The sequence below is a fragment of the Homalodisca vitripennis genome, chromosome 4 (genome assembly GCF_021130785.1).
Source record: "Homalodisca vitripennis isolate AUS2020 chromosome 4, UT_GWSS_2.1, whole genome shotgun sequence".
Classification (NCBI taxonomy): Eukaryota; Metazoa; Arthropoda; class Insecta; order Hemiptera; family Cicadellidae; genus Homalodisca; species Homalodisca vitripennis.
In genome coordinates, this window is record NC_060210.1 from 184,083,675 (window position 1) to 184,095,586 (window position 11,912).

The 11,912-nt window shown below is 33.2% G+C and overlaps 1 protein-coding gene across 1 annotated transcript; it reads right to left on the minus strand.

Moving 5' to 3' along the window:
• Positions 1-319: 319 nt before the first annotated feature.
• Positions 320-9,092, minus strand: LOC124361321. Its single transcript, XM_046815369.1, has 2 exons — positions 8,320-9,092; positions 320-479 (listed from the first exon to the last, which is right to left on the minus strand). The coding sequence occupies exons 1-2, from the start codon at positions 9,090-9,092 to the stop codon at positions 320-322; spliced, it is 933 nt and encodes a 310-aa protein (XP_046671325.1).
• Positions 9,093-11,912: the final 2,820 nt, after the last annotated feature.

The window sequence follows — 11,912 nt, forward strand, 5'->3', positions numbered from 1 at the left end:
TCGCAAAACCAACAAAAAGGTACGTGGATGACTAAGGGAATTCTTGTGTCTCGAGAGAAGCTAAAATTTTTTCACAAAATTTTCATTGGAACCCAAAACGAAAATTTCAAAACTTTTTTCAGAAATTACCGAAGGATCTATAAAAAAGTTATACGAGCAGCTAAAGCGTATGATGTAAATAGAGCCTTGGGTAACTGCGAAAACTTCTCAAAAAACTGCTTGGAAAATCATAAACGACTTATCTCGAGATACAAATTTGAGCAAAAACACCAAAGAAATTGGCAATCAGAATTGAAGACAAAATTGTTGAAAATCAAGCTCAAGTAGCAGACGAATTCAATAAGTACTTCTCTTCCGTTGCTACAGTGAACTCGGCGTTCACTGAACCTCGGTTCGGCGGGGGAGATGCTGTTGAACCAGTTGCATCCATGGCTTTGGCTCCTGTGTGTGAGGGGGAGGTAGCACGTGTGATACAAGGACTGAACTCAAAAAAAAACGTGTGATGCCAGCGGGATGTCAGTGTGGCTTCTCAAAACGTTGCTTTCAGGCACATAGTGAGACCACTCACAAAACTGATAAACTTTTCTTTGGAAAAGGGAACTTTTCCGTCTCTCCTGAAGACGGCCAAAGTCATCCCGATCTTCAAAAAGGACGATCCTTGCCTTGCAAGCAACTATCGCCCAAATCTCAATTCTGCCTGTGTTTAGCAAAATTTTCGAAAAGATTTTTTATGAAAGACTTGCAAGCTTTTTAGAAAATAACAAAATTCTGAATCCAGAACAATTTGGATTTAGGAAAAACAGAGATCTACAGTGGATGCTGTGAACAACCTCCTGGACAATGTTGTCGATGGAATGGAAGGACGAGGAACATGTGCTTAGCATATTCCTCGACCTATCCAAAGCTTTTGACTGTGTGCATCATGAGACACTGTTGCACCAGTTGGAGAAATGCGGCGTGCGGGGGCTCTCGCACTTGTGGCTCGCTTCTTACCTCAAGGATCGAGACCAGTGCGTGGAGATCTCGAACGTTGTTTCAAACAAAATTAAAATGACCCACGGTGTCCCTCAGGGCTCCATCCTTGGGCCTCTATTGTTTCTAGTTTACGTCTGTAGATTGAAATCAGTGATCCAGCATGGAACGCTGGTTCAGTATGCTGACGACACTACTCTCTGTCTCAAAAACAAATCAACCCAAGATCTGGAAATCAATCTTTCATAGAATTGAATGCATGCATTCAGTATTTTGCTGAAATAAACCTGAAAAACAAATCAGTCTAAAACAAATGTCATACATTTTAGCCTTCGACAAAATGATCACACAGCGCACCCTGCTGTGTTTGTGGATGATGTTCGTTTAGAGGAAACTGATTCCACAAAGTTTTTGGGAATGTTCCTAGATAGAGGACTGACCTGGGCTGATCATGTGGACAATGTATGTGCTAGAGTAGCCTCAGGCATATATGCCTTGCGGCATTTAGCAAAGTTTTGTTCCCTCAGAGTTTTAAAAATGGCCTATTTCGGCTTAATTCCACCCACACTTTGCGTATGGAGTGAGACTCTGGGGAGGTTGTGCCAGAAGAAACAAAATGGAAAGAGTTTTCAAGCTCCAAAAAAAAGCAATCAGAATCATTGCAAAGCTGAATTATAGAGAGTCGTGTAGGGAATCTTTCAGGGAGCTGGGGTTGCTGACTTTGCCCTGCCTCTACATTCTTGAGGTGATCACGTACTGCAAATCAAAGTGTGATTTGGTTCGTGGCGGTGACGTTCACCAATATGGGACAAGAGGCAGGGACAATTTTCGAACTAGTCAATACAGATTGACGTTATCACAACACCTCCCGCAACAAGTTGGTGTCAGACTCATCAACAAGCTCCCTGAGAGTATAAAAAATTCCATCCAATCAAAATCAATTAATAAAACTCGTCTCAAATGCCTTTTGGTGTCAAAAGCGTTTTATTCTGTCGATGAATTCATGATGAGCCGCTGGGAGGTCTAAATTTGCACAGTATTTAAAATAATCAGTTTGTATGTGTTTGCTCTGGATCTGGAGTCGGTATGTATATGTTTGCTTTGGATCTGGAGTCAGTTTGAATGTGCCTGAGCGAATGTATGAAGTGTAAGTGTGAATGTGTATGAAGGTATAGTTGGGACTATTTATTTTTGTTTATGACGATTGCGATACAATGTTAAATTGTTTTTAAAAATGCAATAAAGAGATAAAAAAAAAAAAAAAAAACCCTCTTGATAACCATGATGTCTTACTATTTTTATGTAAATGACTCAATTACTAATACTGTATCTGTTAGTTTATTTTAGGATACGGTACAAGTAATACCCTACCACTCGTCATTGTCTCTTTATTAATTATGGATTATGTCACTTGAGAGCAATCACGAACAGACTGCGATTGTTCTTTTTCCAGATTTGTAGGATGTAATTTAAAAAACCACCAACAGAAATGTTACGAGGCATTTAATCGTATTTATTGGAATAAAACTACAAGTAATCACGATTTAGGGGCATTAATTTCAATTTATTTCAATATTTATAACATTCTGCAACTACTTATTTCGGAATATAACGGACTCAATGCAAGAGGGTGTCCCACTTAAGTTTCATAATTGAAAATAAAAAAAAAAAACTTATGTATAATATCAATACCCTAAATTAGTTATAGTATTTGTGTACCAGTTTTGTGGTTATGTTGATTTTTCTTATTTAATACTTTCTGTCCTTAAGTGGAAGTAAAAATCTAAGGATGTGATTTGGCAAGTTCCCTTTATATGCGACGAATGTTTGAAAAAAACCTGAATCTTATATTCGAAGTTTTTGATACATAAATAAGCGGCTTTCGCCAATTTTACTGATTTGTTCATTAATAAACCATCGAGTTTTACATACTTTAATAGATAGTTAATCTATAATAGTAATTAGTGTAATTATTGGATACCGTTACCATATAATGGAACTGACTAATAATGAATAAATATTAGGTTACAAAAGGCATGTATGGTTTGATAACAATACAAGCTACGATTTCATCGTGGCTTTCAAAGTTTGGCAAACATTAATTTGTTCAACATATAAATGTATAAATAATTTCCCCATTTGCTTAGCACTTCACTCAAGAAGCAAAGACGGTGTGATTCACCAAAACAAGAATAGCGTTTGTGTGGAAACTTTTCTGATGAGAAGCACGTTTTTCATTGAGCTTAGGGATCTTTGATCTCATTCTCTCAGAAACGAATCAATAAGTAAAATATCAAAAATTTAAATGTTGAATGGAGATTTGATCTGTAATTAAATATATTAAGAATATTTTTAAAAAGTATTCTAAATTATAAAGTTATATTCTAGTAAATTATAAAGTCAGCATTTAATCCACAGACCCTCCAATAGCGGGGCAGGCAGACCGCTTGCTAGGATTGTTTTGCTCAGCATTACTAATCCAAGTAACAGCCTTGCTCGATGTCGCTTGATTCTGATAGCAACTGATATTAATTTAATTAAAATTTAACTAAAATTAATATTATGTAAAATTTTAGATCTACAGTAGAAACCTTTCTTGAGATATGCATCTACACGACCACAATTTTATTTATTTAGTAGGGTTTCAGAACAGAGTATTTTAAAATCGTTAATGGATCTCATTAAATTCTGGTTGATTGTTTTAGAAAACTTGCTTCGAATAAACTAAGCAGATTGGTCTAATATTGTTTAATTGTTGAATATATCATTCTGGATAGTATTTATAGTATACGCTGTATAATTTAGTGACATCCACTATCCGTTCCGATGTGGACTCTTAAAGAAATAATAAAATGAGAAGCTACAAGCTTTTCAAATCTCGTGTTGCAGAAGATCATGTGTAATATCATGGATGGATAGAGCAAGAAATTAGATTTTTTTATAAAGTTGGATTATATGTCAACAAGAGTAGTTATAACATATGTTTAAAAGAATTTATCAAGAAGTTTTTACTTGAAATTAAATAATTACATGGATATAAACCAATTATTGTAATTTCAAAATTCAAGATCAAATCAATGAACTTTTCTACAAATGGTGCAATAAATATACCGAATTTGAATATCATAAAATATTATAAAGTCTATTTGGGTATAAAGTTCGATATTTTGGCAGTAACATAAGAGGAATTGTACAAAGCCTAAACTTTAAAAATTTTGTATGAAGGTAAATTTATGGAAAGAAAAGTAAAGGTAAAAGAAGAATATCTTGGATTTGCAACCTAAAATAACCATTGGACTGCGGTTCGCGGCAACTATTATTATTCTATTACTCTATACTATAGAACAGAAATGACGAGAAAAGGAACTGTAATTTTCAATATCCGATTAAAGCCAAAATGCTGATAAGACCAAATTTCATATGTTCTATTTGAATGGTTGAGAAATTTATATCGAGACTTAGTTTCAATTAAAATATTTTTTTTTAATATTACTTTGTTTTCTTTAAATGATAGCTGTATATTTTTACTTGTTCTGCTAGTACATTTATCAATTAATGAAGTTACTAAGTTGTGCCAAAAGTTAAAAATCTTAAGAACCAAATATCCACTAATTGTTTGAACGTTTTAAACTCCACTAAATTTATCTTTCAAGGTAAGAACAGTTCTAGACACTGATTTGGCTTCAGGCCCGCAGACACAATATCTTAGACTCCAGACCAGTTGTAAACACAATGATTTATAATTTTAAGTGGCTTGCCCAGATTAAAAACCAAAGTTCAATTTATTTTCAAATATTTGTATTTGAATTATCTATCCATACTTTTGTATTTCAAGTATATATTTTTATTTCTAAATGCTCACGAATACTTATAAAACTAGTTCAAAGAGAAAATATTTACAAAGGTAGGCAATATTTTTCACACCTGATAGAGACACAGACACGTTATAACATGTTTCAACCAAACAGTTGTTCTTCGAGTGCAATTTGAAGAAATGAAGTACCGTAATGAGTCTGTGGCTAAAACCAGTTCAATAAAAACATGAATGAATGAAAAATTTCTTTATTGTTGTCAGTTGTACATTTTACATACAGTAGATCTTAAACTAAAATCAACAATAAAGCCCGAGGTAACAAAATACCTGTTCGGGAATTACACTAGTACACATAAAGAAACAGCAACTCGAAAAAAAGGACTGCACTACCAGATCCTCGTAATGATACACTCTAAAACAACTATAACTAGATTAACTTCTAAAAAAAGTAACATAAAACGGAAATATATGTGAAATGTTGATCAGATTTTCAAGTAAATTATAATATAAAGTTACAATTTAAAAGTGTAATGATCATACTATAGTGTTGTAAAACCTGTCTACATCTTCTTCCAATAACAAAACATGCCGAAGCATTTTAACAAACTTATTTTTGATTTTACATTTTCTTAAATATTCTGGTAAACAATTAAAAAAACTTTGGTCCTGAAAAAAGATAGAATTTTTTAAGCAAGGTTAGATGGGGTCTCGGAACTTGAACGTTTATTCTTCTCTGACTATAATGTGAATTTGCATTGTAAAAACTGCTGCTTTGATTATAAAATGATTTTAATACTTTTTAGATATACAGATTTTTTATCGGTAACACATTTAAATCTCTAAAAATTGGAGCTGAACTCTTCATTTTATTCTTAAATTTTATTATTCTTATGAAATGTTTTTGCAGAGTAACAATTGGTTTGAGGATTGTAATATAAGTTCCTCCCCAAATTTCTAAACCGTATTCAATTTTAGAATTTATAAAGGGAAAATAAACTTGTTTAAGCAATCCTGTATAGCATACCGTTCTAAGAGAATAAAAAAGTCTAACATACTTCACTAGTTTAGACTTAACTTCAGCTATATGAGATTTCCAATTCAACTTTGAATCTACCAGTAATCCAAGATACTTAATACTATCAACCTGTTCTAAGTTTGAACAATTACACACTATATTATTATTAGAATGACAACTCAAAACATGGTATTTAACAGGTGAAATAAAGGATACTTTTCTACATAAGTTAAATAATAAGTATTTGGTTTTAGGGCTCATTACCATGAAATTATTAGAAAACCACCATCTTAAAGCATTTACGTCATGTTGCATACTCAGTTGTACTTGTGCTAGTGAGTCTGCTTTATAAAATAAAGCAGTATCATCCGCAAATGCTACAATCTTGCCCTTGAAATTACTATTGCACAAATTATTAATATAAATTAGAAAAAGAGGGCCACACAAAACTGATCCTTGGGGTATCCCTATACCTAGTTTACCTACTTCACTGAAAGTTTTATTAGCTCTAGTTACTTGGGTTCTATCTGTCAAATAAGAAAAAAAACCATTGCAAAGCAATTCCCCTGATGCCTGCGTCATGCATTCTATTTAAAAGTACTCGATGATCCACTGTATCGAACGCCTTCATGACGTCGGCAAATAGTCCAGCGCACACTTTTCCTTCATTCATGCCTGTGTAGACCTGAGACATGAAGTCCAATAAGGCAGCACTTGTATTTAACTTATTTTGGAACCCATACTGTTTTTTACTATAAAAACTATGTTTTGTAAGAAAATTCACTAGCCTCACCTTAACAACTTTTTCGAGTATTTTAGAAAATATTGAAAGTAACGCAATAGGTCGATAGTTGCCAGGATCTGATCTGTCATTTTTTTTGAAGAGTGGAGTGACTACCGCATGTTTTAACATTTTTGGGAACTCTCCTGTCGACAAGCTAAGATTTATCAAATAAACTAGCACGTCTGTAATTGATTCGGATATTTCTTTAATGATAACAGGTGTAATATTATCAAAACCAGGAGCTTTGTTATTTTTTAAAGATTTTATTATATTGCTTATTTCTTTGTTATTAGTCGGATACAAAAACATCGAGTCTTTTATTGCCACAGTATGGAAGATATTTTGGTGACAACTATTCATACGAGTGGGATTGGTGTTTTCTGCTTCTATTGTTTGTCTCAGGTCTACTGCAATTGAACAAAAGAAATTATTCAAAATGTTGGACACCTCTTTCGGGTTTGAAGTTGTAATATCATTGTGGTTTTTCACCAGAATTACACCTGAGTTTTTAACTTTATCCCCTACTAATTCCTTTATAGTTTTCCACAGTTTTTTTGTATTGGTTTTATTTGACTCTATAACATGTGAATAATGCAATTGTTTAGTGCGCTTTATTTGTTTTTTTTAAACTGTTGTTAATAATCCTGTACTTATTTCTTAAATTCACATCATTAGGCCGCTTAACAACTTTTTTGTACAAATTATTTTTTTCTTTAACGGCTTTTACAGTACTTGCATTGATCCAGGGTTTTAAAAGCTTGTTACTAACGTTTACACAATTCGTAGAGACTGAAACATAACTTTGAATTTTAATCAGGAACATTTCAAATGCATCGGATATTGAAGTACAGTTGTATATTTCCAACCAGTTTTCTTGGCTTACAAGTAATTTAAGTGTATTTAAATTTACTGAAACATGTTCAAAACAGTTTTTTGTTATACGTGATATACAATTATTTTTAATATTTAAACCCAAAACTGTCATCCAATGATCGGTTATATTTATCTTCAAAACTTCTGCTGTGTACTTAACAGAGCTATCAAACTTACTTCTACAAAAAACATGGTCTATACAGGTTTCTGGATGATTATTTATGCTTGTGGGTTCATTGACAAGTGAGTTGAGTCTATGACCTGCCATTAAAATTAAATAGTCCTCTACACTTCTAATAGATGTATCCAACAAATTAATATTTAAATCCCCTTTCACTATGAAATTTGCAGATTTTATACCGCTTAGTGTGTTTTGAAATTCGTCATTAAACATATTGATTGAGAACGCCTGTAATCTGTAAACTGCTAAAAGATCAACAGCTATGCCCCGTTCAAGTTTGAAGTGAAGGTGTACGACATTCTGCCGTCGCCATTGTTGTTTTAACTTGACGTACACAATTCAATTGGTCGGATACAAAAACCGCCACGCCCCCCGCACGGTACTTATTATTACATTGAACATTTAACAAGAAAGTAGGCAAATTGTACTGACCCACCTCACTGTCACTTATCCAAATTTCTGTTAGTACAATAATGTCAGGCTTTATTTTCAAACTTTCAAGAAACACTAAAAAATCGTCAAAATTAGACCTTAAACTACGGATGTTTTGATGTACTATTATTAAATCTGAACTATCAATAGTAGTAAACAAACTATTTTTAAAACTTGTTTCTTTTAAACTATTCATTTAGGTGAACATGATGAACTGTTTGTACTGTTGTCTGTGAGGAGTTAGTTACCTGGAGCTTGAGGCGAGCCTGTTGCTGCCGGCAGCTTCCTCAGCTTCTCCACGTCGTTCCAGTTGCTCACTGCTGACACCTTCTGATGGTCGGACCAGGATCTTGCCGTTCCGTATCCAGACGAACGTGAATTCTTTTTCTTTCTTGATCGATCGTACTTCGTTGAATATCCGCCGTCTTGTAGGAGTAAGGCTCTCATTTATATAGATGACACTTGCTGCGCTTGGGAAATCAATGTCAGACGTATTCAGATTTCTCTTGACTCTCCTTTTTTGTAGAAACTCTTCCTTGACTGTTCTTCTTGTAAACTTCACTACGATGCCTCGGGGTCTTTCGCCACTTTTCCCTCCAAGTCTGTGGCAGACATCCACCATCTCTTCCTTTACTTGTATGTTTAGACTGTTTCGGACTTGTTGAACTAGACTGAAAACATTTTCATTTTCTTTCTCAGGAACCCCATGGATTTCTATTGTATTAAGTCTAGAGTATTGCTCAGTTTCGTCTTGACGGGCTTCCAGCTCAACAATTTTAATTTGCAGCCTTTTATGTTCGAACAAAAGTTGTTCATACAAGTCTTTATACCTGTTCAAAGCCTCAGACTGTGAATCCACAGTTTTTCTTAACTCGGAGATAGTTTGATGGCAGAGTTCGATGGATTTTCCAAGTTCAAGTTTTTTAGTTTGATCTTTGTTTTCTTGTCTCATCTCGTGTAGTAGCTTCATGGCGTCACCTATGTCTGGTGAACTCTTCTCCAGCTCGGATTCTACTTGCATACTTGTTCTACGAAGCCTACTGCATTGTGTACATCTCCAGATTTGATTTTCCTTCTGAATAAAATCAATATCATCCTTTGACATCCCTGCACAAGCTCCATGAAATCTGTTTTTTGCAATCAACGCATTGTACTTTCAGACTATTTGCCACAACGTTTTTAACGCAAACTCCACATTTATCCGACATGATAACTATTATTCGAAAAACAACGCACTTACACTTTTTACAACACCACAAAAAACAGTAGTAACTCAGACAACAATTAACAAAAGTTTTGTCACATTAACAAAAGTTAACCTGTACACACGCTTGTTAAAACATACCGCTCTGTGTTTCACTAGGTTACTTCAGATAAGGAACTGATAAGAGGCAGACCGTCTGTTCCCTTCCAGCTCTGACGCGTAACTGAAACATTGTACCAGAAGATAAATTCAAATGCGAGAGGTACATATTTTTACGATAAGGGATACGATAGTAATTAAATATATAAGCATTGATATCATTTCTAGACTGAACCAAGAAAATGTAATGATATAGCGAACATGGACTGGGAAGCAGGAACTCATACTGCCCTGTATCGGGTTTACTGATATTCACTCTTTTGAAAAACGTGTACCGAGGTTACAAATAAAGCGAGACGGTTGGTCTGCTAAGTAGACATAAATTTCCTCGTTCACATTAATTTAAAAAATCGCAATTTATCATTAGCAAACCAGGACGGAGTTTGAAAATGTCATGCCTTTTTGTTTTTATGTGTACGTCAACGTATTTGGTCCTGTGATTTCAAGGTAGATACTTATCTTAATTTTAGTGGGATTCTCAGCCCGAAGCTATGTACTCGCATGTACCTGTATATATGGCCCAAAGGTTATATTTTAAGAAACCACATCCAATTGAACATAACCAGAATTATTAGAAATGTTTTATTCGATTCATTCCTAAAAATATGAAAAAATCCTTAATAAACAAAAAAGATAAGAAAGAAGTGAATTCGTTACTTGAATTATAAAGCAATATTCTAGTAAAGTATTTAATTATAGATTGTTTTCTGTACACAAAAATGTATTTTTCAACTAAAAGTTTTAAATTTCTCCATGTGTTGTTTATGTAATTGGGTGTTAATTAGACATTAAACCGAATGTCATATTACTTATGGATAAACGTTAGCAAAGCATTTCGATTTTATGCTTTGTTCACGTTGAAGAACCGACAAAGTTAATAGCTCTGAAATGTTTATTAAATCTTAAATGTGTTTTTTTTTCTTTATTAATAAATGTATTTACTAGTTACTTTTTATTAAAATTATCATATGTATTTGTCATACTGTTGGTTTTAAGTTTTGAAATAATAACCTTTCTTTTACTTTGGTCATTTAAAATTTTTTCTCAGAGTTTGTTTGACAGGAAAGCATGCCTTTGAATTGGGAACAATGATTTGTCAAGAACGGAAGATAATTCAAGAGGATAAGTCTGAGTTTATCGTCACCTGAAAGAAACAACCTACATAAAAACTAGAAAAATTGTCAAATATCTTCTTTTATTGTTTTAAAGGATTTGACGTTGTGCGTGTGGTATTAAAATAGGGCTGTTCATCGTTGTTGACATTAATTAAATAACTAAATGAATTAAGAGACTACCTCTGAAAACATGTAATGATACAAATTTCATGCAATACCAACAGATTTGTTTTGCATTAAATCTATAGCTACCTGTGGTTATTCATGTAAAAAATTACAAAATATACAGGAATAGTTTTCTTTTTTTATTTTACCCTGTTAAAAAAACAGTGCGTATGGAAACAAATATTTTTCTTAAATTTAAGAAACTTGAAGAAGATAGAAGTAATCATTTTGTCATTTGAAGTTGCCCCTGACTGAGATTCCTTACTAAATTCGTTTGACATTAAATCACAAGCTTTATTCGAAACAGGGAGTCGTAAACTTAATAGAAGAGCAATTCTGAAGAGTACAAACTTTAATATTACAAGAAAGTTGTCACCTACTGAAACTCATCACAAATTTGTTTGACAGGAAAGCATAACTTGGAATTGGGAACAAAGACTCGTTAAGAACGGAAGGTTATTCAAGAGGATAAATCTAAGTTTATTGTCATCTGAAAGTTGCCATGGACGGAAACTCATCAGTGAAGGAAACTTTGTCCATAAACTTAACATTGATCTCTCGACTATTGTCATAAGCTGCATTTCACTCTCCACTAAAGGAAATTGGTAATTTAGTACAACAATGAGTGCTAATTTAGTATGTTATTCGCTATTAAACAAGTCACTCATTAAAGTGCCATATCCGCCACTACCAAAATTACATTAGTATCTTTTGCTGTTTTCTAGTATTTAAATAATAGTGACAGTATAGTTGAAGTTTCATTAAAATCATGTCCCTTTCTTTTATAATTCAAAATACAGTTACACTAATATAACTTTTAATAATTTTGTATACCTTGGCCACATTTTTGTACTTCTTAAGTAACGAATATTTATTTATGAATTTTTTTATCTTGCCACAGGCAGTCAACTTTCAGATTATCTAAATTTGGCTTTTTTGCTGAAGTAATGAGGATTGAGCCTCACAACGTGCCGCGTCACAGGCTTCGCTGAGACTATTACAATAGTTGATAGTAAAATGTAAAATATGAAATACCAAATTTTTAATACTCTTTAGTTTCTTTAAAATTGCATACAAAATATCAAATATACTATATCACATAATAAAAGACAAGTTATTAGTTCCATTTATTTTCAGCTACTTAATAACCGACAAATAATGTCGAGTATTGAACATCAATTTCAATAAATTCCTTTTA

What these genes read in the sequence shown, in the direction of transcription:
- LOC124361321 (XM_046815369.1), bottom strand. Translation starts at nt 9,092, where the DNA reads ATGCAAGTAGAATCCGAGCTGGAGAAGAGTTCACCAGACATAGGTGAC. An exon ending in AGGCTCGCCTCAAGCTCCAG is followed by an intron (nt 480 to 8,319) that starts GTAACTAACTCC and finishes TTTTGAGTTCAG; the next exon opens with TCCTTGTATCACACGTGCTA.